This window comes from Echeneis naucrates, chromosome 14, assembly GCF_900963305.1.
Source record: "Echeneis naucrates chromosome 14, fEcheNa1.1, whole genome shotgun sequence".
Lineage (NCBI taxonomy): Eukaryota > Metazoa > Chordata > Actinopteri > Carangiformes > Echeneidae > Echeneis > Echeneis naucrates.
In genome coordinates, this window is record NC_042524.1 from 5,535,528 (window position 1) to 5,559,337 (window position 23,810).

General features: G+C 39.0%; 6 protein-coding genes across 7 annotated transcripts; 3 read left to right on the forward strand and 3 right to left on the reverse strand.

The window, feature by feature from the left end:
* Positions 1-439: 439 nt before the first annotated feature.
* Positions 440-1,447, forward strand: LOC115054491 (olfactory receptor 1-like). Its single transcript, XM_029519740.1, has one exon. It carries the CDS (start codon positions 440-442, stop codon positions 1,445-1,447), a length of 1,008 nt encoding a protein of 335 aa, XP_029375600.1.
* A 2,434-nt stretch (positions 1,448-3,881) lies between these two features.
* Positions 3,882-4,889, forward strand: LOC115054492 (olfactory receptor 1-like). The gene has a single exon (XM_029519741.1). The coding sequence runs from the start codon at positions 3,882-3,884 to the stop codon at positions 4,887-4,889; it is 1,008 nt and encodes a 335-aa protein (XP_029375601.1).
* Positions 4,890-7,301: 2,412 nt separating this feature from the next.
* Positions 7,302-8,309, forward strand: LOC115054493 (olfactory receptor 1-like). Its single transcript, XM_029519743.1, has one exon. The coding sequence runs from the start codon at positions 7,302-7,304 to the stop codon at positions 8,307-8,309; it is 1,008 nt and encodes a 335-aa protein (XP_029375603.1).
* A 2,140-nt stretch (positions 8,310-10,449) lies between these two features.
* Positions 10,450-11,871, reverse strand: LOC115054494 (olfactory receptor 2AT4-like). Its single transcript, XM_029519744.1, has one exon. The coding sequence runs from the start codon at positions 11,542-11,544 to the stop codon at positions 10,450-10,452; it is 1,095 nt and encodes a 364-aa protein (XP_029375604.1). The 5' UTR covers positions 11,545-11,871.
* Positions 11,863-12,862, reverse strand: coa4 (cytochrome c oxidase assembly factor 4 homolog). 2 transcript variants are annotated; one of them, XM_029519191.1, is made up of 2 exons: positions 12,752-12,862; positions 11,863-12,239 (listed from the first exon to the last, which is right to left on the reverse strand). In XM_029519191.1, exon 2 carries the CDS (start codon positions 12,215-12,217, stop codon positions 11,966-11,968), a length of 252 nt encoding a protein of 83 aa, XP_029375051.1. In that variant the 5' UTR covers positions 12,218-12,239; positions 12,752-12,862; the 3' UTR covers positions 11,863-11,965. The 2 variants fall into 2 exon arrangements, with proteins under 2 accessions (XP_029375051.1, XP_029375052.1); XM_029519192.1 differs by having other exon boundaries at positions 12,743-12,843.
* A 1,848-nt stretch (positions 12,863-14,710) lies between these two features.
* On the reverse strand, positions 14,711-15,655 carry LOC115054018 (olfactory receptor 2A12-like). Its single transcript, XM_029518977.1, has one exon. The coding sequence runs from the start codon at positions 15,653-15,655 to the stop codon at positions 14,711-14,713; it is 945 nt and encodes a 314-aa protein (XP_029374837.1).
* Positions 15,656-23,810: the final 8,155 nt, after the last annotated feature.

Below are 23,810 nucleotides of genomic sequence, written 5' to 3' on the forward strand. Positions count from 1 at the left end.
ACAACTCATCACATCAGCACATTAATGACAAAATCTATGTGACAGTCACACATTAGTGTGCAGCACGGCGGTGTAGTGGTTGTCGCTGTGGCCCCACAATAAGAAGGTCACAGGTTTGGCTCCTGGGCCTGGGTCCTTTCTGTGTGGAGTTTGGATGTTGTGCCCGTGCCTGCGTAGGTTTCCTCCCACCGTCCAAAGACATCATGTTTGTGTTAACTGGTTACACATCAGTGTAATGTTTTCCTGACCATGTGACACAACTCCTCCATTTATAAATGACAGCTCACAGACTCTCTTTATTGAACAGCACACTTGACATTGTCTTAGGTGAGGTTGGTTACAATGGATTCTTTCAAGCATTTGTCACACTTTTATTATATGTAAGTTAATATTGCAACTTATTTCCTTTTTAGCATCCAGGAAACAGTGAATATCTGTAATGGGCTCAGAGGAGGCAACTTCTCCCAGATTTAATAACACATTTGTCCGTCCTGTAAATTTCTATCTCAGTGGATTTTCCAACATCCCTCATATTACTTATTACTACGTGTTTCTGTGTTTTGTCTATATCATGACTGTCATTGGGAATGGCCTGCTTCTCTTAGTTATCTACATGGTCAAGGCTCTTCATACACCTAAATACATGATTGTGTTCAACCTGGCTTTGACAGATTTGTGTGGCAGCACAGCTCTCATCCCAAAACTGTTGGACACATTTTTATTTAACAGGAGATATATTGTCTATGAGGCTTGCTTAAGTTACATGTTCTTTGTTATGTTTTTTGGTGCCTTGCAGTCATGGACACTTGTAACAATGGCATATGACAGATTCGTAGCAATATGCTTTCCTTTACGGTACCACAGCATCGTGACTAAACCAGCTATCACTGCAATGCTTTTATTTTCATGGGTTTTTTTAACATGTCAAGTTGCATTTATTGTTGCACTTATTGATCGCCTTTCCTTCTGTGGATCTGTGGTGGTGAACAGCTTTTACTGTGATCATGGACCAGTGTTTTATCTGGCCTGTAATGACACATCTTTAAATAACATAATGGCAATGGCAGCTTTTCTTCTATTCATCTGCTTTCCTCTTGTATTGATAGCGATCACATATGTTTCCATTTCCATAGCTCTGAGCAGGATAGCATCAACAAAGGAGCGACTAAAAGCTCTGAAAACTTGCAGTGCTCACCTGATCCTTGTGGCTATTTTCTTTCTGCCAATTTTTGGCACCAACATAGCTGCATTGACTTCCTCTATTCACCCTAATGCCAGGATCATAAACTCCTCTTTGTCACACACCATACCAGCTTTCCTCAATCCTATTGTGTACTCTTTGAAGACAGAGGAAGTGTTGAACTCCATGAGGAGGCTTTACAAACAAAGTAGGATTACCAATATAACCTTGTCCAAAAAGGTTAACAGTTTATCACCGCTGCGTTGACACAGCACAGAGTAACATTTGTAACATTGTTGTTATCATCCAGCAATAACCAGAAGGACTGGATGACATGGGCAAAATTTATACCACAATATGTGTCAGTTTTTAGTTGATGCGATATAATTCCAATATGAACACTTAGAACTGATGTCTGTACCTACAAGCTTCTGAAAATGAGTTTAAGTCTATAAAAAGTTCTTGTATTAAATTAGATAATATTTTATACTTCATAAAAGAATGATTGTTCACCTGTCATTTGTATTCAGCCTTAATATACAAACAAGAAGTGTGGCAGCAGCGTCAAATATACAAAAGCCTCGGCTTTGCCAATATGAACATCTTTAAACTAACTTTAAACTATGGAATAGGCCGAATATCTTACTCTTGTGTAAATGGATCGTACTAAAAATGCTTAGGCAAGAATACAAAGCTTAAGAGCGAACAAAGAGTGAACAACATTTTATAAATATATATTCTCCGTCAAAGTTTGCGGCACATTGAAACCTGAAGTTTATCTGATCTCTGATAGACAAACGACTTCCACACAGCTGAATTATTCTCTTCTCTCTTATAAACTACTTTGTCTGCTTTGACTTGTGGAAGCTCAGTCTCATTAGTATTGCTTTCAGGGGTCACATTTAGCAGCTCACGCTTATCGATTCAGAGCCTGCTACTTCTGAGCGCTGGCTGTGGGCCTGTGGTGTACCTCAAGACGCACCAGCTGAGCCTGTTGTATCTACTCTTTCAGCTTGTTCTGAATGCAATGAAGCGACTTCAGCGGCCGGTAATTAATGTCAGTGATTGATAGATTCTGTAAATTATTTATATCATAATATTGGATATTGCTTTAAAAACCATATCACTGTTAATTAAATATTTATTTATATATTATTTTCTATTGCATTATATTTTGATATTGATATTGAATCATTGTCCATCTCTATGAACAATACAAGTTTACTTTTAGCTTTTGGTTCTTATGTGACGTCTTGTAACTTGGTGTATTTTACTGTTGCAGGAGACAGCAAGTCTTTGTATTTATCAAAATGGCTGTTATATGAAGAAAAATAAACCTGATCCAACCAGTCACTTTGCAATTTTATAGATGTTCTTTATTTGAGAAATATGTTTCTTCTAGGGAGCCAACAATTCCATGGTGATTGATATCGATAAGGTGATTGCTGCATGCTTGTATAATCATCTTTTAATATGTACAGCTGACAAATAGATGGATTGTCACAGTTTTCATGATATAACAAAATTAGATGCAACAGGAAAAAAAGTGAAAAGAGGGGAACAAAAGATAAACTCGTGTGAAACATGAACCCACACCCCCCAGTGGTTTGATAGTCCATGACGGTTTGCTGACTTTGTTTGCTGGAGGCTAAAGAGGTACCAACAAAATAAAGTATTACACACAAAGATATCACAGTCCAGACTGTCAGTGGTTGCCAATGGTTCCCCCAGTCAAAGGAGGGGGTCTTTCTCTCTCCTCAAGACTGTTGTGAAAACTCTTCTCTTCTGAGAGCATCAATTAATGAGCAGATTGTGTGTACTTTTCTGTTCGATCTTGCACCAAAAACAAACAAACAAACAAACAAAAAAACAACAGAAAAAGAGGCACTAAGTACTTACATTAAGTAGCTCTCTACCAGACCAAAGCTGTAGTGATGACCCTCACATCTCAGTTCTGTTAGATCAAAGTTTCTGGCACATTAGCAAACGTAAAAGTTTTTACATTTTCAACTTGATGGAACATGGATGCTTGGAGAGGGTTTCCCAGAAATCCATCTTAATTTTGCTGAAATATTTTCCCATGTATTCAATAGGAACAGAAGTGGTTGACTTTCACGTAGAACACTGATGTTTATAGAAATAGTTAAAAACAACCCAGCAACTAATCTCTTGCTTCACATACGCAGTGACTGATTTTTTTTTTTCCCGGTTTGTTAGTCGGCATTTAACAGAAAATCCAGTATCTTGGCAACTACGCTAAGCTCAACTCATCACATCAGCACATTAATGACAAAATCTATGTGACAGTCACACATTAGTGTGCAGCACGGCGGTGTAGTGGTTGTCGCTGTGGCCCCACAATAAGAAGGTCACAGGTTTGGCTCCTGGGCCTGGGTCCTTTCTGTGTGGAGTTTGGATGTTGTGCCCGTGCCTGCGTAGGTTTCCTCCCACCGTCCAAAGACATCATGTTTGTGTTAACTGGTTACACATCAGTGTAATGTTTTCCTGACCATGTGACACAACTCCTCCATTTATAAATGACAGCTCACAGACTCTCTTTATTGAACAGCACACTTGACATTGTCTTAGGTGAGGTTGGTTACAATGGATTCTTTCAAGCATTTGTCACACTTTTATTATATGTAAGTTAATATTGCAACTTATTTCCTTTTTAGCATCCAGGAAACAGTGAATATCTGTAATGGGCTCAGAGGAGGCAACTTCTCCCAGATTTAATAACACATTTGTCCGTCCTGTATATTTCTATCTCAGTGGATTTTCCAACATCCCTCATATTACTTATTACTACGTGTTTCTGTGTTTTGTCTATATCATGACTGTCATTGGGAATGGCCTGCTTCTCTCAGTTATCTACATGGTCAAGACTCTTCATACACCTAAATACATGATTGTGTTCAACCTGGCTTTGACAGATTTGTGTGGCAGCACAGCTCTCATCCCAAAACTGTTGGACACATTTTTATTTAACAGGAGATATATTGTCTATGAGGCTTGCTTAAGTTACATGTTCTTTGTTATGTTTTTTGGTGCCTTGCAGTCATGGACACTTGTAACAATGGCATATGACAGATTCGTAGCAATATGCTTTCCTTTACGGTACCACAGCATCGTGACTAAACCAGCTATCACTGCAATGCTTTTATTTTCATGGGTTTTTATAACATGTCAAGTTGCATTTACTATTGCACTTATTGATCGCCTTTCCTTCTGTGGATCTGTGGTGGTGAACAGCTTTTACTGTGATCATGGACCAGTGTTTTATCTGGCCTGTAATGACACATCTTTAAATAACATAATGGCATATGCAGCTTTTCTTCTATTCATCTGCTTTCCTCTTGTATTGATAGCGATCACATATGTTTCCATTTCCATAGCTCTGAGCAGGATAGCATCAACAAAGGAGCGACTAAAAGCTCTGAAAACTTGCAGTGCTCACCTGATCCTTGTGGCTATTTTCTTTCTGCCAATTTTTGGCACCAACGTAGCTGCAGTGACTTCCTCCATTCACCCTAATGCCAGGATCATAAACTCCTCTTTGACACACACCATACCAGCTTTCCTCAATCCTATTTTGTACTCTTTGAAGACAGAGGAAGTGTTGAACTCCATGAGGAGGCTTTACAAACAAAGTAGGATTACCAATATAACCTTGTCCAAAAAGGTTAACAGTTTATCACCGCTGCGTTGACACAGCACAGAGTAACATTTGTAACATTGTTGTTATCATCCAGCAATAACCAGAAGGACTGGATGACATGGGCAAAATTTATACCACAATATGTGTCAGTTTTTAGTTGATGCGATATAATTCCAATATGAACACTTAGAACTGATGTCTGTACCTACAAGCTTCTGAAAATGAGTTTAATTCTATAAAAAGTTCTTGTATTAAATTAGATAATATTTTATACTTCACAAAACAATGATTGTTCACCTGTCATTTGTATTCAGCCTTCATATACAAACAAGAAGTGTGGCAGCAGCATCAAATATACAAAAGCCTCGGCTTTGCCAATATGAACATCTTTAAGCTAACTTTAAACTATGGAATAGGCCGATTATCTTACTCTTGTGTAAATGGATCGTACTAAAAGTGCTTAGGCAAGAATACAAAGCCAAAGAGCGAACAAAGAGTGAACAACATTTTATAAATATATATTCTCCGTCAAAGTTTGCGGCACATTGAAACCTGAAGTTTGTCTGATCTCTGATAGACAAACGACTTCCACACAGCTGAATTATTCTCTTCTCTCTTATAAACTACTTTGTCTGCTTTGACTTGTGGAAGCTCAGTCTCATTAGTATTGCTTTCAGGGGTCACATTTAGCAGCTCACGCTTATCGATTCAGAGCCTGCTACTTCTGAGCGCTGGCTGTGGGCCTGTGGTGTACCTCAAGACGCACCAGCTGAGCCTGTTGTATCTACTCTTTCAGCTTGTTCTGAATGCAATGAAGCGACTTCAGCGGCCTGTAATTAATGTCAGTGATTGATAGATTCTGTAAATTATTTATATCATAATATTGGATATTGCTTAAAAAACCATATCACTGTTAATGAAATATTTTCTAACGCATTATATATTGATATTGATATTGAATCATTGTCCATCTCTATGAACAATACAAGTTTACTTTTAGCTTTTGGCTCTTATGTGAAGTCTTGTAACTTGGTGTATTTTACTGTTGCAGGAGACAGCAAGTCTTTGTATTTATCAAAATGGCTGTTATATGAAGAAAAATAAACCGGATCCAACCAGTCACTTTGCAATTTTATAGATGTTCTTTATTTGAGAAATATGTTTCTTCTAGGGAGCCAACAATTCCATGGTGATTGATATTGATAAGGTGATTGCTGCATGCTTGTATAATCATCTTTTAATATGTACAGCTGACAAATAGATGGGTTGTCACCGTTTTCATGATATAACAAAATTAGATGCAACAGGAAAGAAAGTGAAAAGTGAAAAGAGGGGAACAAAAGATAAACACGTGTGAAACATGAACCCACACCCCCCAGTGGTTTGATAGTCCATGACGGTTTGCTGACTTTGTTTGCTGGAGGCTAAAGAGGTACCAACAAAATAAAGTATTACACACAAAGATATCACAGTCCAGACTGTCAGTGGTTGCCAATGGTTCCCCCAGTCAAAGGAGGGGGTCTTTCTCTCTCCTCAAGACTGTTGTGAAAACTCTTCTCTTCTGAGAGCATCAATTAATGAGCAGATTGTGTGTACTTTTCTGTTCGATCGTGCACCAAAAACAAACAAAAAAACAACAGAAAAAGAGGCATTAAATACTTACATTAAGTAGCTCTCTACCAGACCAAAGCTGTAGTGATGACCCTCACGTCTCAGTTCTGTTAGATCAAAGTTTCTGGCACATTAGCAAACGTAAAAGTTTTTACATTTTCAACTTGATGGAACATGGATGCTTGGAGAGGGTTTCCCAGAAATCCATCTTAATTTTGCTGAAATATTTTCCCATGTATTCAATAGGAACAGCAGTGGTTGACTTTCACGTAGAACACTGATGTTTATAGAAATAGTTAAAAACAACCCAGCAACTAATCTCTTGCTTCACATACGCAGTGACTGATTTTTTTTTCCCCCGGTTTGTTAGTCGGCATTTAACAGAAAATCCAGTATCTTGGCAACTACGCTAAGCTCAACTCATCACATCAGCACATTAATGACAAAATCTATGTGACAGTCACACATTAGTGTGCAGCACGGCGGTGTAGTGGTTGTCGCTGTGGCCCCACAATAAGAAGGTCACAGGTTTGGCTCCTGGGCCTGGGTCCTTTCTGTGTGGAGTTTGGATGTTGTGCCCGTGCCTGCGTAGGTTTCCTCCCACCGTCCAAAGACATCATGTTTGTGTTAACTGGTTACACATTAGTGTAATGTTTTCCTGACCATGTGACACAACTCCTCCATTTATAAATGGCAGCTCACAGACTCTTTATTGAACAGCACACTTGACATTGTCTTAGGTGAGGTTGGTTACAATGGATTCTTTCAAGCATCTGTCACACTTTTATTATATGTAAGTTGATATTGCAACTTATTTCCTTTTTAGCATCCAGGAAACAGGGAATATCTGTAATGGGCTCAGAGGAGGCAACTTCTCCCAGATTTAATAACACATTTGTCCGTCCTGTAAATTTCTATCTCAGTGGATTTTCCAACATCCCTCATATTACTTATTACTACGTGTTTCTGTGTTTTGTCTATATCATGACTGTCATTGGGAATGGCCTGCTTCTCTCAGTTATCTACATGGTCAAGACTCTTCATACACCTAAATACATGATTGTGTTCAACCTGGCTTTGACAGATTTGTGTGGCAGCACAGCTCTCATCCCAAAACTGTTGGACACATTTTTATTTAACAGGAGATATATTGTCTATGAGGCTTGTTTAAGTTACATGTTCTTTGTTATGTTTTTTGGTGCCTTGCAGTCATGGACACTTGTAACAATGGCATATGACAGATTCGTAGCAATATGCTTTCCTTTACGGTACCACAGCATCGTGACTAAACCAGCTATCACTGCAATGCTTTTATTTTCATGGGTTTTTATAACATGTCAAGTTGCATTTACTATTGCACTTATTGATCGCCTTTCCTTCTGTGGATCTGTGGTGGTGGACAGCTTTTACTGTGATCATGGACCAGTGTTTTATCTGGCCTGTAATGACACATCTTTGAATAACATAATGGCAATGGCAGCTTTTCTTCTACTCATCTGCTTTCCTCTTGTATTGATAGCGATCACATATGTTTCCATTTCCATAGCTCTGAGCAGGATAGCGTCAGCAGAGGAGCGACTAAAAGCTCTGAAAACTTGCAGTGCTCACCTGATCCTTGTGGCTATTTTCTTTCTGCCAATTTTAAGCACCAACGTAGCTGCATTGGCTTCCTCTATTCACCCTAATGCCAGGATCATAAACTCCTCTTTGTCACACACCATAGCAGCTTTCCTCAATCCTATTTTGTACTCTTTGAAGACAGAGGAAGTGTTGAACTCCATGAGGAGGCTTTACAAACAAAGTAGGATTACCAATATAACCTTGTCCAAAAAGGTTAACAGTTTATCACTGCTGCGTTGACACAGCACAGAGTAACATTTGTAGCATTGTTGTTATCATCCAGCAATAACCGGAAGGACTGTACTGACATTATGTAAGTGTTAATATATTCAGCTACATGTAAAAACTAAAGAAAATTCTTTAATTGCACCTTAGTAATGCCGACATAATCTTCCATGTAATATGAGTTTATGGGTTTTCATATGTTACCTATTTACACAGTAAACGTTGATATTGTACACTGAAGAAAATAGAAAAATAATTGAACTCCCCACCCCCAACAACTGCTATTTCTCATTACTGATCAGAGTTTAAGAGTTTCTGCAGTTTCTACGGTTTCTACACTTAGTGTGAGTTGCCAATAACAGTCACAACTTTTTTTGAATTTCACAGTGCTTAATCATTTGTGTGTGTGTCTGTCTGTCTGTGTGTCAACACAGTGCAGTACTGTCATCTAAGACTAATTTCCCATGACAGTCAATGAGAAAGCGGTTTCAAACTCAGTGTCTGTTTAGGTCAAAACTGTTTACAGCATGTAAACTTATCGTTCGTTAACTTTCCAAGTGTGAATTCGCGTTACCTCTGGATGTAGTGATCACCTTTAGAGTTATGCCCATTTCCTGGAAGAGAATGGAATATCAAGATATAATGTGATGGGAACTGGGGGTGGATTATCATGTGTTCCTATTTCAGGACTGTTTCTGATTTTAACCTTCACAAAGAAAAATGTAAAAATTTATTGCAGGCCTGTTGCATCAGACACCCTGAGTTTTTGCTAGGTGTTCCTAATAAACTTCCAACTCAGTGTATATATGATATATCAGTTATATGCACAAGTTCCAAAGTACCTGACTGGAATTTACAGGTTTGTTTCTCACCTTGGATGACGATGATATTTGGATATCAGCTCTGGCAATGACACATCTTTAAGTAACATAATGGCATATGTTGGTTTCACTCTGGTCAACTCATTATTATGTCTGTATTGACACATTCGTAGAATGTTGCAATGGCATTATTGTATTTCATGACTTTTTAATAATGTCCCAATAATAAATACTGTAGTTTTACTTCTAAGTTGTGGATGTAATGTGAATCTTTATCTGTTAAATAATATGATTGCAGTTGACAGCAGTTAAACAGAAAGTTGGTCCATGTGTTTTCGGAGTGCACACAACACAAAAAGGGTGACAGTCTTTCACAGATAGGACCTGACATAGGAAAAAAAAATCTGCCATGAGGTGCCGCAGGCCTTGGAAGGTTTTCAGATTCTGCCTGTGCTCATAATATACAGCTTTATTCTCAGCTATACTCTTCTCAGCTTGAGTGGTCGATCTAGGGAGAGCAAGCTGGGCAATTTCTGTTGATTATCTTCAAGTTGAAGGTTTGTTTATTGGTACCTGACAGTAAATTCGTTATACAGACAGATCTCAGCAGTCCAGAGGAACAAAAAGATAAAACAGGACATTAGAACACCCGGGACGTCAAATTCATATTTTTAATGTGATGTGCCCTAAGCCTAAGATATTAAGAATTTAATCTAGGGTGGTCCCCTTACTTGTCCAGTCTTTCATCCCAACCCTGTCAGATATAGTCCTGGTTCATGGAAAGCATAATTGGACAGGGGATGAAAATGCACACATAATCAGTCATATTAATTCTGCAGAAGGAAAACGGTCTGATTATTTGTCTCATCTGCATGGCAAGCAGTGGACCTGTGATTCAAATGTTGCAGATGATCATTTAGTCCTGGCACAGATACACAATCGTCACTCATGGCAGAGATTGCACTGTAGAATTATCCCCACTGGAGGGCAGGATTTAATCATAATGCCAGTCTCTAATGTGCATCCACCACTGTACACTGTGTGGCTGTTCCTCAACCCTGAAGGGTAACAAGTTTCACAAGCTATTACATCTACTGCAGTGCATTATATTACACTACTCATCACAAATTACGGCACAGTTCCCAACACATTTATAATGGCGTTATTTTATTCAGATACAATGGAAATCAATGACATAATTTCGATAAGAAAAAACCCTTTATATTAATTTAACTTTAACTTTGCAATATATTCAAAGCGACCAAAGTGCAGGCATTTATGCTGTCATTCTGTTAACAATGGAGGGGCACATTTTTCTTTCTTTTGAAAAGCTATCAAAAGTTTGCTGTTACAATTTTATTTTTTCTAATCAGTGTCAATGCCCTGGTTTTAATCTCTTTAGTTTTTAAAGAGTATACAATCGGGTTGATGCAGGGTGGGAGGCAAGAAGCCAGTGACAGACTAAGCACACGCTGGTCTGGGTCAATGAGATGCAGATAAAACCCAATGACAAAAATCGTAAAAAGAGGAAGGTAAAATACAGCAACCAGAATCAGATGCTCAACGCAAGTTGCCAACGCTTTCACTCGACTGTCCAATGATTTCATCCTGAAGACTTGCACAAGGATGGTGACATATGACAGAATGATAAAGGTAAACGGTCCTCCAAGGAGCAACACAGTGAGAAAAGAAGCTGCAAACCAGTGCAGTGAGTAATCATTACAGGCCAGTCTGAACACAGGCGCATAGTCGCAGAAATAACTGAACACTTGGAGAGAATTACAAAAAGACAATTGAGTCATTATACCTGTTGTGAATGCTGTTACTCCCAGAGCAAATGTCCAAGTCAAGCTGACAAGACAAGACATACTCTTCACTGTGTTGATGGAGTTTTGATGCAGAGGGAAACATATTGCGATCAATCTGTCATATGCAAGTATAGCAAGTGCATATGACTCCAATGATACAAATGAGTAATATACATACATTTGTACTAAGCATAAGTTGAATGGAATGAAATTGTCCTTTGCAAGAAATATCTTTATCATGCCGGGAATAGTACAAGTATTCAAAATTACATCAATTACTGCCAGGTTGACCACAGCCAGAAATTTAGAGGTGTGTAAAGAATGATTAAAGACAATTATGCAGATCACCAAACTATTAAACAGCACTGTGACCACATAGACAAACGCTAGGAAGATGAAGTAGATGCCCACATAGGGAAACGTCTGAAATCCAATGATATAGAAACCTGGAGGATGAATGATGACAGAGTCGTTCACAGCAGTCCTGAGAAAAGACATAGTTGAACAGAGAATATGTTCTGGTAAACAGCCTCTTTCTAAAGAACAGGGAGCCACATCATGTTGCCGATTAGACCCATATCCAATGCCTTGGTCAGGCAGCAAGTCAATTACGTGCTGCATCCAAACGCAGCAGCCCCGTCAGAGTCAAGGCCAAGGACAGTACAACATATACTTTCCTTATTGATCCCCAGAGAACAAGTTTTCCTCTTATGCAACAAAACTCATTTGCAGTAGCCTGTTAGCGATGCTGATTTGATCCATTGAGAGCATACTTTGACTAAATATCCAACAATGGTTCTGAATAATTAGGGAGAATTCATTGTGTTGATGTTTATGAGCGCGGTTGGACTGCATGATTATGATCGTAGAGAAAATTTACAACAACTGACCTGACATGAAAAATAAGCACGCTCAATTTAACACCATCTGCCCTAAACGACAAATAAAGACAGGACTATGTAGCTGCTTAAACTTTATTTTCATTAGTATTAATTCAATTATGTACAGTCTTGTGAATCATCCACTGTGTGTGTGTGTGTGTTTAGCTTGGCGTAGACTGAGTGGCGGCTGCCTGCTGCTTCATTAGCTGTTCTTTCCTGGCTTTTTGGAAAGTCATCATGCAGTCTTTGAAAGCCTGGACCTGTTTTTGGCACGCCCGCCAGTCCTGATGCTCAGCCATGCACTCCTGAACAGCATAGTGCAGCTCGGTGCAGCCAGTGCGAGAAATCATCTGCTCAACTGGGTCATCTTCGTCATCTGTCCTTCTGCGGTCATGGGGCGAGTAGGATGCCATCTTGTTCACATGAACCGAGAGTCTGCTCGGGAAAACACGAGAAGTTATTTCTCAATATGTGATTCAGTCTGATTAACAACTGCACACAGTAGGATCAGTGTCAGGGTGCCCCTTCAGCAGCGTTTTAAGTCAGCGTCATACATGGCAGAAAGCCCTTTTTGCTTGGGCCAAAAAATAGTTTTTTTTATTGATGATAACTCTATTTGTGTGTAATCTGATTGAAAAGGTGTTTGCAATATAGAGGTATCGCTGCAAGAGCTGACAGAAGAGCCTTATCAGCTTCTACATTCACGTTAGGTTGCAATGAAATAAGTGACAGAATGAGCACTCTGATGTCTTAACTTTTGTAGGTGAAATTGAATTTGCATGTTTTGACTTCAAAAGTGAACATCGGATTTATTGGCCAAGTTTCCACACACAAGGAGACGGACTGCGGTTGTTACACGGCCCTCAAAATAGATTTATAAAAAACAAAAGATACATAATGTGGTAAAAAAAAAATAATAAAGAAATGAAATCTCCGACCGGCACAACCTGATTACTGTCTCCGTCTCTGGACTCTGTCCATCGAGGTGTCAGCGTGAAGTTTCAGTCAGTCACGCCGTCAATGTTACGGTGACTGGGGGACACATTTCAGCGGAGCACCGAGGTGTTGCCTTGAAATACCTCCGTCCATACGAACATCTGTTCCGCTTCAGATGATGTTTAATTGAAGTCACACATTTAACATCAAGCCCTGCCTTTAGTGTTTGTGGAGTAAAATAAGATTAAATATTTCTGAAGACATTTGAAGTCAAATGTTGAATTCTACTGAGTGAAAAAACAGCATTAGGTACATTCTGCTTACTGTCTGGTATTGTCATTGTGGTGATCGTGATTGCAAGTGAATAAAACATGCTTGGATAGTACAATTTAAACCATATTGGAAGTATACAAGGAATATTGGTTACATTACAAAATGTTATATAATGTGTGGTTATGTTTATATATTGCTAATATACACCATCTGTCATAAAAAACTGAACATCAAATGTCTCACCTAAAAACAAATCTGTCACACATTTTATTCATTTTCAATCAAAATTTTAGAAAATTCCTAAATTGAGGCAAAGTAATTATTTGATAAGAAAGAGGCCTTTATTGTTACTGATACTTTGATAAGACAGCAAATTTATCAAACGATAACATGGACTATTTTTGTCAAGCTTAAATGATAACTTGGAAATCATGATGTGAACTGTAAACTGTGAACATGTACATGAATATGAAGTGAAGGAACAGTCTGTAACAAATGGCAATTGCATAATATTCTTTGTGGATTAATTTATTGTGAAATAGGTCATACTGAGCCAAAACAACATGACTAATGAACTCAATTAGTGAAGCCATCACCAGAGGACTGTAGTTAATGACCTCATTTTCAAACAAACTCATTTTATTGTATAAACTTCAGCTTAATTAATCTCAGTGGTACTTTTTAGGAATAAAAACAGTTAAAAATGGAGGGAAATAAGTGTGAGTGCACACTAATGCTCTTGTGAATTCTTACACATCAGACTTGCTTTTAAAGAGCCTCAAGAGAAAGAACAGAACTCTTTGAATCAACATTGACAATGTATAATTTTCTCTGACATTTTTTTTTAAGTGTGCGTGTCTTTTCATTTTGGTTTGATTCATCTAACCATTGTTTTTGTGAACACTGCACACAAACTGGAACTAAACACTCCTGTTTATATTTATCCATTCTATGTTCATAGATGTGATTGAAATGTCCCTTCCAAACTGATATAATGAGGTAACAGATCACTGTCTCTCTCTACACCTGAGCTTTTTCTCTCTAGACCTCAGTGTAATTATACAGACGTTCCCCCACACCCATTGTATAAAGAACTTGTTTATCTCCTTTAAACTCACAACAACATGAATACTTAAACTTAAAAGTAAAACTCAACTTTATTTATACAGCACCTTTCATACAAACATGTAGCCCCGAGTACTTGATTTAGCAGAATTAAAACAACACAGAGAAATAAAATGATACATTATACAGATTTACTAAGATTAGATTAGTAAACTAAGTACACATTAGGTCAGGAAAATTAGATTACATGTTACTAAAATTAAGCAAACAAAAAAATATATATTAATGAAAATTATATTTGAGTATAAGTGCCAAGATATTTCAGAGTTCCGTTATGAAATGTACAAACATCACAAAATAACATAAATTCAAGAAAGCGTGCCCAAATATGAACTTGTTGAGTGAGGAGTGTTCTGATGATGGTACATCCGCAAACAAATCCATATGAGGGAACAACAGGTAGTAAGTCTTATGACTTTTCAAAGGTGTTGAAACCTTTTTCCTTTTTTTGTAGTTGTGATTCAGAATAAACCAGTAAAATAAATTAAATTTTGTCTCAACACACACACACACATATTCATATATACACAATCGTGATGGTTTCCAGTTAGTTCTCCAAACAGTTTTTGTTGTCAAGGGTTTATTTTCATTCTCCAGATCAGTGCCAGGGCTCTGTTTTTGATCTCCTTTGTTTTTAAGGAATATACAATAGGATTAACGCAGGGGGGGATGCAAGAGGCCAGTGACAGGCTCAGCACACGCTGGTCTGGATCAATGGCCCGTATGAACAGCCCAATGATGTAAATGATAAATATTGGAATAAAAAATACAGCAACCAGAATGAGGTGCTCAATGCAAGTGGCAAGGGCTTTCTTTCGACTGCTTACTGATTTCATCCGGAACACAGTCACTGTGATGAAGAGATAGGACAAAATAATAAAAATAAAGGGGCCCATGAGATTGCCCACAGAGGCTGAAGCAACAGACCACTGCAATGAGTAATCATTACAGGCCAGTCTAAACACAGGCGCATAATCACAAAAATAACTGAACACTCTGACAGAATTACAAAAAGACAGCCGAGTCATGATTGCCGTACTATAAGCCAGTAATCCCAGACAATACGTCCAAGTCAGGCCTATTATACAAGACATGATCAGCAGTTTATTTAATAGGTTCTGATGGAAAGGGAAACATATCGCAATGAGCCTGTCATAAGCAAGCACACCAAGAGCAAATGATTCCAGGGCTAGAAAAGCGTAGTGGACATACATTTGTAGTAGACACAAGTTAAATGGAACAAAGTTGTCCTTAAAGAGGAATGTCTTAATCATACCAGGAATAGAGCTTGTATTCAACATTACATCAATAACTGCGAGGTTGATGACAGCCAGAAACTTTGGAGTGTGCAATCTGTGGTCAAGGGCAACTATGTACATCAATAAAATATTAAACACCACTGTGACAACATAGACCAATGTTAGAAAGATGATGTAGACACTGATGTAGGGAAACGTCTCGAATCCAATGATATAGAAGCCAGGAGGATGAATGATGGCAGAGTGGTTTAAAGACATAGCTGAACCTCACAGAGTGTGTGCAGTCTCTGGATCACTGCGTGTAAAATATCTCCAGTCTGAACCAGAGGAAGGAACATTACATCTTATCGCTTAACACACCTCTATCTCCAATCTCAAACTTCAAACTCATAATGCATTTAAGATTTCTAATCCTAACTGACAAATTAGATAAATATAAGTCAAACACACCGCACAGTATCACACCTCTGCACATATGTTTTGTGATCGTAATACGTACTGCGACTCTGTCTGATGCTGACACTGGTAGCGGTTACCGGCTCTCTGCACGTCTGACCTGTTCAGAGTGGAAAATATACTTTCTTCGCTCATCTCCAGAGATTTCCTTCATCTGAAGGATATCAAAAACAAGTTGTACAGTAATGAGCTGAAGTTTAAGATTTATCCACTGAGAGCAGTGTGTATCTCGTCTGGTAATTATTTTCGTCAATTGTTTCACTCATGCTTTCATCAGCAGGTCCATCACAACAATTGATTCCTTTGAGACTGGTTGCAATTACCCATAGTCCAGTTTCATTCAAGTCTGTTGAAATATTACAGACTTAACAGACTTTCTATTCCGCAAGACGACATAAAAAAAAAATGTGATTATTGTCTGCCCTTAAGTCCGTGTATTAAGAGACGGATCGATCCAGTTGGGAGTAATAACGTTCTCATTTTGTGTTTTGAATGTTGGATGTTTGCTGACCCTTCTGTTTATGTCTGCTTGTGACTTTTCACAATCTGGACTTAAGTGAACAAACATAGGAATGTAAAATAGACGCTGGTTTGTTCCTGACATCTTCTCAGCATAAACAGATCCAGAGATGGATTTTATTTAGTAGGTGGCCAGTTTGACCGGGACAGTTCAGTCAAAGGTGGTTCAAACTCACTTGGTCCATTTACAACATGTTACGAACATCTTTGTGCACCACATAGAAACTGACTTATTTGCTGTTAATGTCCTCATGTTTATAAGCTTTTTAACATCTGCTCGGAAGCCTCTTGACCACTGAAATGCTACAATTAATCCAATCCAATTGTTTTGATCATGAGACGAAACATGATGGACCTGAAGGGAGAACCCAGGAGTGTGATCAGCTCTAGGATATTTTATTGCTGTTGCTAATTTGGGATGTTATAAAGTGAGTAACAAAGACAATATGATGACATGACTGATCTACCATTGTCCCTCAGGAAACATTTGTCATCAAGCATGTCATATGACCGTCAGACAACACAGACCATCTATAGACCTCCTGATGATGAATAGTTCTGCCTGTAGCAAACAACCCTAGCTATCTGAATTTTAGTTGGTTGCACCTGTATCTATTAGAAGGTCTCCTTTTCACAGAGTTGGACGCTAATGGATGAGAAATTGGGGGCACTGTGCACTACTAGCTTTTTTCATGATTCTTATGAAATAGTGTGTCTAAATATGAAACAGCACCAATTTTATTTGATTTTGTATGGACTCATCTTGATACATTATATGGTACATCCAGGGTATCAATCACTGATTACTGCTGTGAAGTTTACTGTCACAACAATAAGCTCACATGTTGATGCACCATATCTATCCATTGTCTCCCATAATCCCATAATCAGCCACGACTAATGAAAATATAATATTCATAGACTGTGACTATAATGACATTGACAATGAATTGAAGTCCCCAATGTGGCCTTTATCACCAAACAGGATACCATGACCTCAAACAAAAGGATTCCCTGCTGCCTCTTTGGCTCCTGGGAACTCTGCTAATGAGGCCTATTTGTGATTTCATTACCAAAGGATGCTGGCTAATGACCTTGCCTGTAACATACAATCCTTTTGCTGTTCAGATTTAAGCCTAATTAATCTCATCTGCATCCATTAGGAGGTTTTGCACTCTTGCAATTAAAAGTATTGTAATGGGAATGGGATGTACAGTGCCATTAGGATCATTAGTATTCTTGAACAGCTCAAGTAATCACCAAATTGACTGATAGTCACCTCCTCTCTGAAGGGGCTGTAATCGCTGTCCCTACATACCCGTTCTGAAGTCACCTTTCTGTAATTGGTGGGCTAAGTGTGACAACCAATACACTTTAGATGCAATTAACTTCAGATTGTCTGCTGTGTTTCACTGGACCCACACATCGTACTGCAGAGGCATGAAAATAGATTGACAGGAGAGTGGGCTAAAGGTCACGAGACATCTTCAGGTTGCTTGTGGACAGCACCGGGACCTTCTTTCTGCTTCTAAACAAGAAGAAAAAATAAATGTTGCTTCTAATAGTGTTCTAGGGGCCGCAATCAATGAATAAATGCAACATGATTAGTATTTCAAGAGAACTGTGCGATTTCAGAAATATTCACATTAAGTAAATACTTAATTAACTGATGTATGACAACTGGCTGATAGGGAGGTTTTAGGGTTTAAGGAATGGTTCATTAGAGAGACTCTTAGGAGTTTGGTCATCACGTCTTTCTTTGATTATAAAATGTAAGTTGTAAATTCCAAGAAGAACTCATGATATTGTCAACATAGCACACAACATAAAATATAAGTAAATCTAAGACAAGCTAATGAATAATGATAAAAATTTATGTCTTCTGAGTTCTAATTGTAGTGTATTTTCTGGCCAATCTATCTTTTAATCATAGACTGACTTTGGCAAACTTGTAGCACAGGGGCTAATAGGTTGGGCTTTAATTTATGCAGAGTGAAAATAGATGACTGGACAGGAGGCTCCTGATAAAGCACGGCAGTTAAACCCTCTTTGAATTGATATGAGCAGAGAGAGGAGCTTGAACAGCGGATTTGAGAGTGTGGCTGAAACAGCTGGCCATGGGCTCGATGGGAGGCAGTCAAAAACAGAGACAGGTTCTAATTTTTGAAATATAGTTTTACCCCAAATCAATCTTTTTTCTTTTTTACACATTAAAGTTTTAAGAGTAACACAACAGCAAACTTGGGCTCTGCTGCTGTGATTTATGGCGGTGCCTAAAGTATCTAATCTACATTCCTCTTATCCTGACATTGATTTATGATTCTTTTCATTTCAAGCCAATGGATGTAGAATGAGCACTTGTGTTCTCACTACAGCAATGCTGCAAAATTAATTAGTAAAACCTAAAATATAATGAACTTTTGTAAAGGAAACGCTGCAACACACTTCACTCTTCCACGCCTCCACTCTCCATATTAGTGTAGCTTTTTTTGCCTAACTCTTGACCTTGAAGATAAACTGTGAATTAACAAACTACGTCATTACTGAGGTTTCTTCTGGTTTGTTCACTCATTCTTCTTATTTAAAAACTATAGGAGGGCATGATATTAATCTTAGTGGCAACACAGCCATAGTGTTTTGAGTTATCATAAATGACATTTATGATGAAATACCCATAATTATATTCTTAACTACGTGAGTTACTCCAATATGTAACATATTATAATACATTATTGATTCCTTTTCTTGCTCCTTGATTATCGGGATTGACTGGCTACGAAGACTAAAATAATCAGGGGTCATTATTTAATTTTGAATTTAATTTGGTCACCCTATAAAGACAGATGGCTCGTCATGCATGTGATTTGGGAAATGACTGAAGCCATGATGCAATGTTGTCAAGTTTAAGGTTTGTAAAGAGAGCGATGAGAAAAGCTCACATGCTTGTGGAGTTATGAGCATTGATTATAATCCATAAAAAAATTTAGATCCTCCTAAAAGTTGCCATCTGTAACTCTCAGGCTGTTTCGGTGGACCACAGACCGAACACATGGACTCCTTGGCAGCTTCCTTATTGTGACGTTCAGCTTTCGTTGGGACAATAATTACCATTTGACTGAACTCAGATGTACCTCCTGTCACTTTTGGCTCTAGTTTGCAAATACTGCACAATTAGCGAGGTGACCAAATGTTATTCAAGCATTGACATTTCTGTGATAGCGCCACCATGTGGTCAACAAGGATGATTAGCTTACTCTGTAAACTGTTTCAGCAGTTTTTCCAACATGAAAAACCACAACAGGGTCTTTTAGCATCAAGCTGCTTGTAACAATAACAACTCCAGGCAGCCATAAAATTTTGAGTGGATTGTGAGTGAGGCTGCATGTGGTACATCTACAGATAAAACAGCGTGACCTTGCCTGACACTCACAGAAGTGTAGAGCTGACAGTTTGTGCAGCTGCTTTGTAGCCAATTGGGCAGAAGAGGGCAGTAGCTCACTGGTTGAAATTGTGAAGGGCATGAAGGTGCAAAAGGGCAGCATGTTGGCATAGTGGTTTGTGTTGTTGCCTCACAACAAGAAGGTGAAGGATTTGGATCCTGGGCTTGGGGCCTTTCTGTGTGGAGTTTGCACATTCTCCCCGTGCCTGCGTGGGTTTCCTCTGTGTACTCCGGTTTCCTTCCACTGTCCAACAATATGCACATGTAGGTTAAATGATGACTAAATTACCCATAGGTCTGAGTGTGGGTGTGAGTGGTTGTTGTTCCCTGTGACGGACTGGCGACCTGCCCTTGCCCACTGTGAGCTGGGATTGACTCCACCACCTGCTGTGACCTGGATACAGATAAGTGGTAGAAGATTAAGCAAGTGCAAAAGTTGTGTGTTCACATGTTCGTTGACTTATTGGATTAAGTTTGTGCTCTTCTTAACCGGGTAAATGACAGCCTATAATACTGAGATATGTTTAAGAGAGATGGAATCCAAGAATGGCAGTGCAGGAAGTGAAAGCAACTCTTAGGCATACAGAGATTGTGGGTAATGTACAGATAGGCCGGGGAGGCTTCGGGCTTGGCCCGGGCAAACTGATGTGGAGTAGAGCAGGTCACAAAGAGAAGAGGAAGTTAGTTGTGGAGCAGGTTCGTAGCCAGGAGGAAATATTAAGGAGTGCGAGGGCAGTGGCTCAGGCTAAGCAGGGACAGTGGTTGAACCGGGAAGGTGTAGAGAAGAAAAAGCTTAGCTGGAAAGAGCTGTGGAGTATGGAGGAAAGTAGGATTAGATTTTTGATAGGGGCAACATATGATGTATTGCCAACGCCCCAGAACCTAAAACTCTGGGTAAATGGAGACCCGCTATGTTTGTTGTGTTCAGGTATTGCAACTCTAAAGCACATCTTGTCAGGTTGTAAGGTTAGTCTGTCACAAGGACGGTATATGTGGCGACATAACCAGGTTTTAAAAAGCTTAGCTGCAGGCATTGAAGATATACGGAGGCGGGCAAATTTAGGAGGGTCTAAAACAAAGAGAATTGCAATTCAGGTTGTTCAAGAAGGAGGGAAAATTAATAAGATTAATAAGGAAGCAGCTTAGAGGATGCTGGTGACTGGGAGATGCAGGTAGATTTAGGAGGAAAGCTTGTTGTTCCCCAGGAAATAGCCTGTACAAAGCTAAGGCCTGATATCGTTTGTATGGTCTAGGAGTAGAAAGAGAGTATATTTCATAGAGCTGACTGTGCCGTGGGAGGATTCAGTTGAAGAAGCATATGAAAGGAAAAAGCTCAGGTATGCAGATCTAGGTAAGGATGCTGAGCAGCGAGGATGGAAGGTTAGGATTTGTCCAGTGGAAGTAGGATGTAGAGGTTTTGTAGCCAGATCTGTTGTTGCTTTGTTGAGGGAGTTAGGAGGAAGGGCAGGAAATGTCAAATGAGGCAGTTAGATCCAGTCAGTGGATTCGAATTAGAAGAACTAATAGTAGCTGGGGGCCCAGCAGGGGGAGCTCTTAAGATAGACAGACTCTAGGGAGAAGCAGAGGAAGAAGTCCAGGAAGAGGAAGTGTATTTAAGTGGAGGGTGTGGCCTGTTTGAGGCTCTTTGAGACCATGCGGTTAGTCCAGGTGAGTTGGCCTGTATTGGTTTGATTTGATTTGATTATAGGATTGTCCAGGTGAGTTTGTTTGCTGAATCTGCTAGTGTAGGTTGTCCTCCACCTCCTGCACCCTCTACACTTTCATGCCCTCTCCCCGAACCAGGGTCTGTATCCCATCCCTACTTTTATCTCCACCTCTTCTATTTCTCCCCCCTACCCAAACCAGGGTCTTTAGAAGGTTCCCACCTGATGACCCCAAAGACATGTTAGCTATCACTGCTCAATGGCCTAGTTAGATATTGTCTGTAGGGCACATAGGCAAGGTGAAGGTCTGTTGTTAGGGAACAGTGATAGTTTGAAGTTTGTTGTTAGTTTTAGGGAGTTAATCAATGAGTCTGGTCCACTTTTTGTCACACAAGTTTCTTCTGTTTACTCTAAATTGGCATTTTTAAACACAATCTATATCTATTAAATCTAATCCATATAAATCACAATATTTTGGATGTAAAAATGTCAAACTATTTTGGCATAGCTGGGGCATGCACATGGGTTTTCAAATTCATAGACATATATTTGCAGACTCAGAAATGGGAAAAACCTTGAACTATAAAGCCATGACCTGCAGCTGCAAGTTGAAATTCAGGTTGGCTTTAGACTGGACTGAGCAAAGAGAGCTCAGAAACTGACAGACAGGTTGTCAGAGCGGATGCTCTTTCCTCAGAGGTAACAGGCTGACGTTCTGCCTGCTTAGATGATCAGCACCTTCTCTTGAGTGAAGGACAGCATGAAATATTTAAACTGCTAAGACAGCTTTTTTTTTTTTTTTTTTTTTTTTTTTTTAAACAGCCATTTGAATGAGAAGCTGCCCATCTCAGTCAAACGTTGCTCAGGCTCACTGGCAGCTCATTAGCAGAGCTACAGTAGATGATGGTTTGATTAATGGGAATGAGATTTAATGAGCAGCAAACACCCCATAGTCATCAGGATTTATCATTTTTAAAAGGTATTTAAATATGTAAAATGGTTAATGATTGCTGTATTTAAGCTGTTCTTGTGCCACAGTGGTGTGTTTTGTGTACTTACTGTGAAACATAACTATGGGACAGCAGAAATATTATCAAGATGTAAATGATATTTTTGCCATCGGATCAGATTAGTTCCAATTTACTATCTCGCCTCAGATTGGACACTGTATGGTGCTTTAAGCAGTTGAAATAATCATAAATAAGGCAGTGTAGCTTTAATGTTCTAAAATAGGGTGAGGTAATAGTAATCATTTTTTCACCTTCTGTACTGATTTAAAGCCACAGTAAATGTGAAAAATCTGCACAATGATTATGGCATCTAATAGTCGTCTAATTATTGCCTCGGATATTGATGGATATTGGCTATACTTTCATCTTGCCCTTGACAGGACAGTAAAAGCTTAATTAAATACCTTTCAGCATTGAAGCAGCTGCCATGGGGAACAACTTGTATAAACTGCTGTGGATGAGCCTTTTATGAAATCATGAAAAGGTTATCAAAAAGCACCCACATTCAGGCCTAACACACTGGTTACTTGGATGCCATAGCTCTGTGTGGTGTGAAAAATTTGCAGGCTGAGACACAAAAGAAATGTTAACACAACACATTTATTTTCCTCACAGATAGCATCATAGTTTTAGCTTTCACTTACAGATAGATGTCTGCTTATATTCTCATTCATCCAGGTCATAGTCATATCCAGGCAACAAATGGAATCAAAACCAACTGGACTTAGATTTGTCTAAGAAGACATTTCGCCTCTTCTCCAAGGGCCTTCATCAGTTCTCAGTGCATCGGAGTGACTAGTCCCTTAGATAAAAGGGTTAAAAGCAAAACGTCTTCGTAGACGGTTCTAAGTCCAGTCGTGATTCCATTTGTTGCCCTGACTTAAAGACAGAAAGTTCCACACTTCTTAGACAAAATCCACTGATATATGAACTTGTGCTTTAAGGCGGTTGACTCTCGGACAGATTTTGATGACTGTCACGGTGGTTTGATATTATCCTGTGTGTCAGTGTCACTTAATCAATCATGCTGCTAGCCTCAATGTTTAAGGTTTTTGTTGACCAAATGATTACACCCAAAAGGTGCACCTGGGTCCTCGCTGGGAAGATGATTGGAAATTAGCGTGTAAAATCTGTGGAATTACTGTTTGGCAGTTAGAGGAAAGAGAAGGTCATAGTGGTTTATCTCTCATCACCTCATCCCTCCAAGTGTTTATTTCATCTTAGGAGCTGGCAGAGAAGCGAGTTGTCTTTGTTAGTGTGTAGTAGATCTTAGACACCTGTACAGCTTATTAAGACAGAATCTGGTCTCCTGGTGAAAGGCCAAT

Coding starts and splice junctions, on each gene's coding strand:
- LOC115054494 (XM_029519744.1), bottom strand. CDS start 11,544: ATGCAGCACGTAATTGACTTGCTGCCTGACCAAGGCATTGGATATGGG.
- LOC115054018 (XM_029518977.1), bottom strand. CDS start 15,655: ATGTCTTTAAACCACTCTGCCATCATTCATCCTCCTGGCTTCTATATC.
- LOC115054491 (XM_029519740.1), top strand. CDS start 440: ATGGGCTCAGAGGAGGCAACTTCTCCCAGATTTAATAACACATTTGTC.
- LOC115054492 (XM_029519741.1), top strand. CDS start 3,882: ATGGGCTCAGAGGAGGCAACTTCTCCCAGATTTAATAACACATTTGTC.
- LOC115054493 (XM_029519743.1), top strand. CDS start 7,302: ATGGGCTCAGAGGAGGCAACTTCTCCCAGATTTAATAACACATTTGTC.
- coa4 (XM_029519191.1), bottom strand. CDS start 12,217: ATGGCATCCTACTCGCCCCATGACCGCAGAAGGACAGATGACGAAGAT.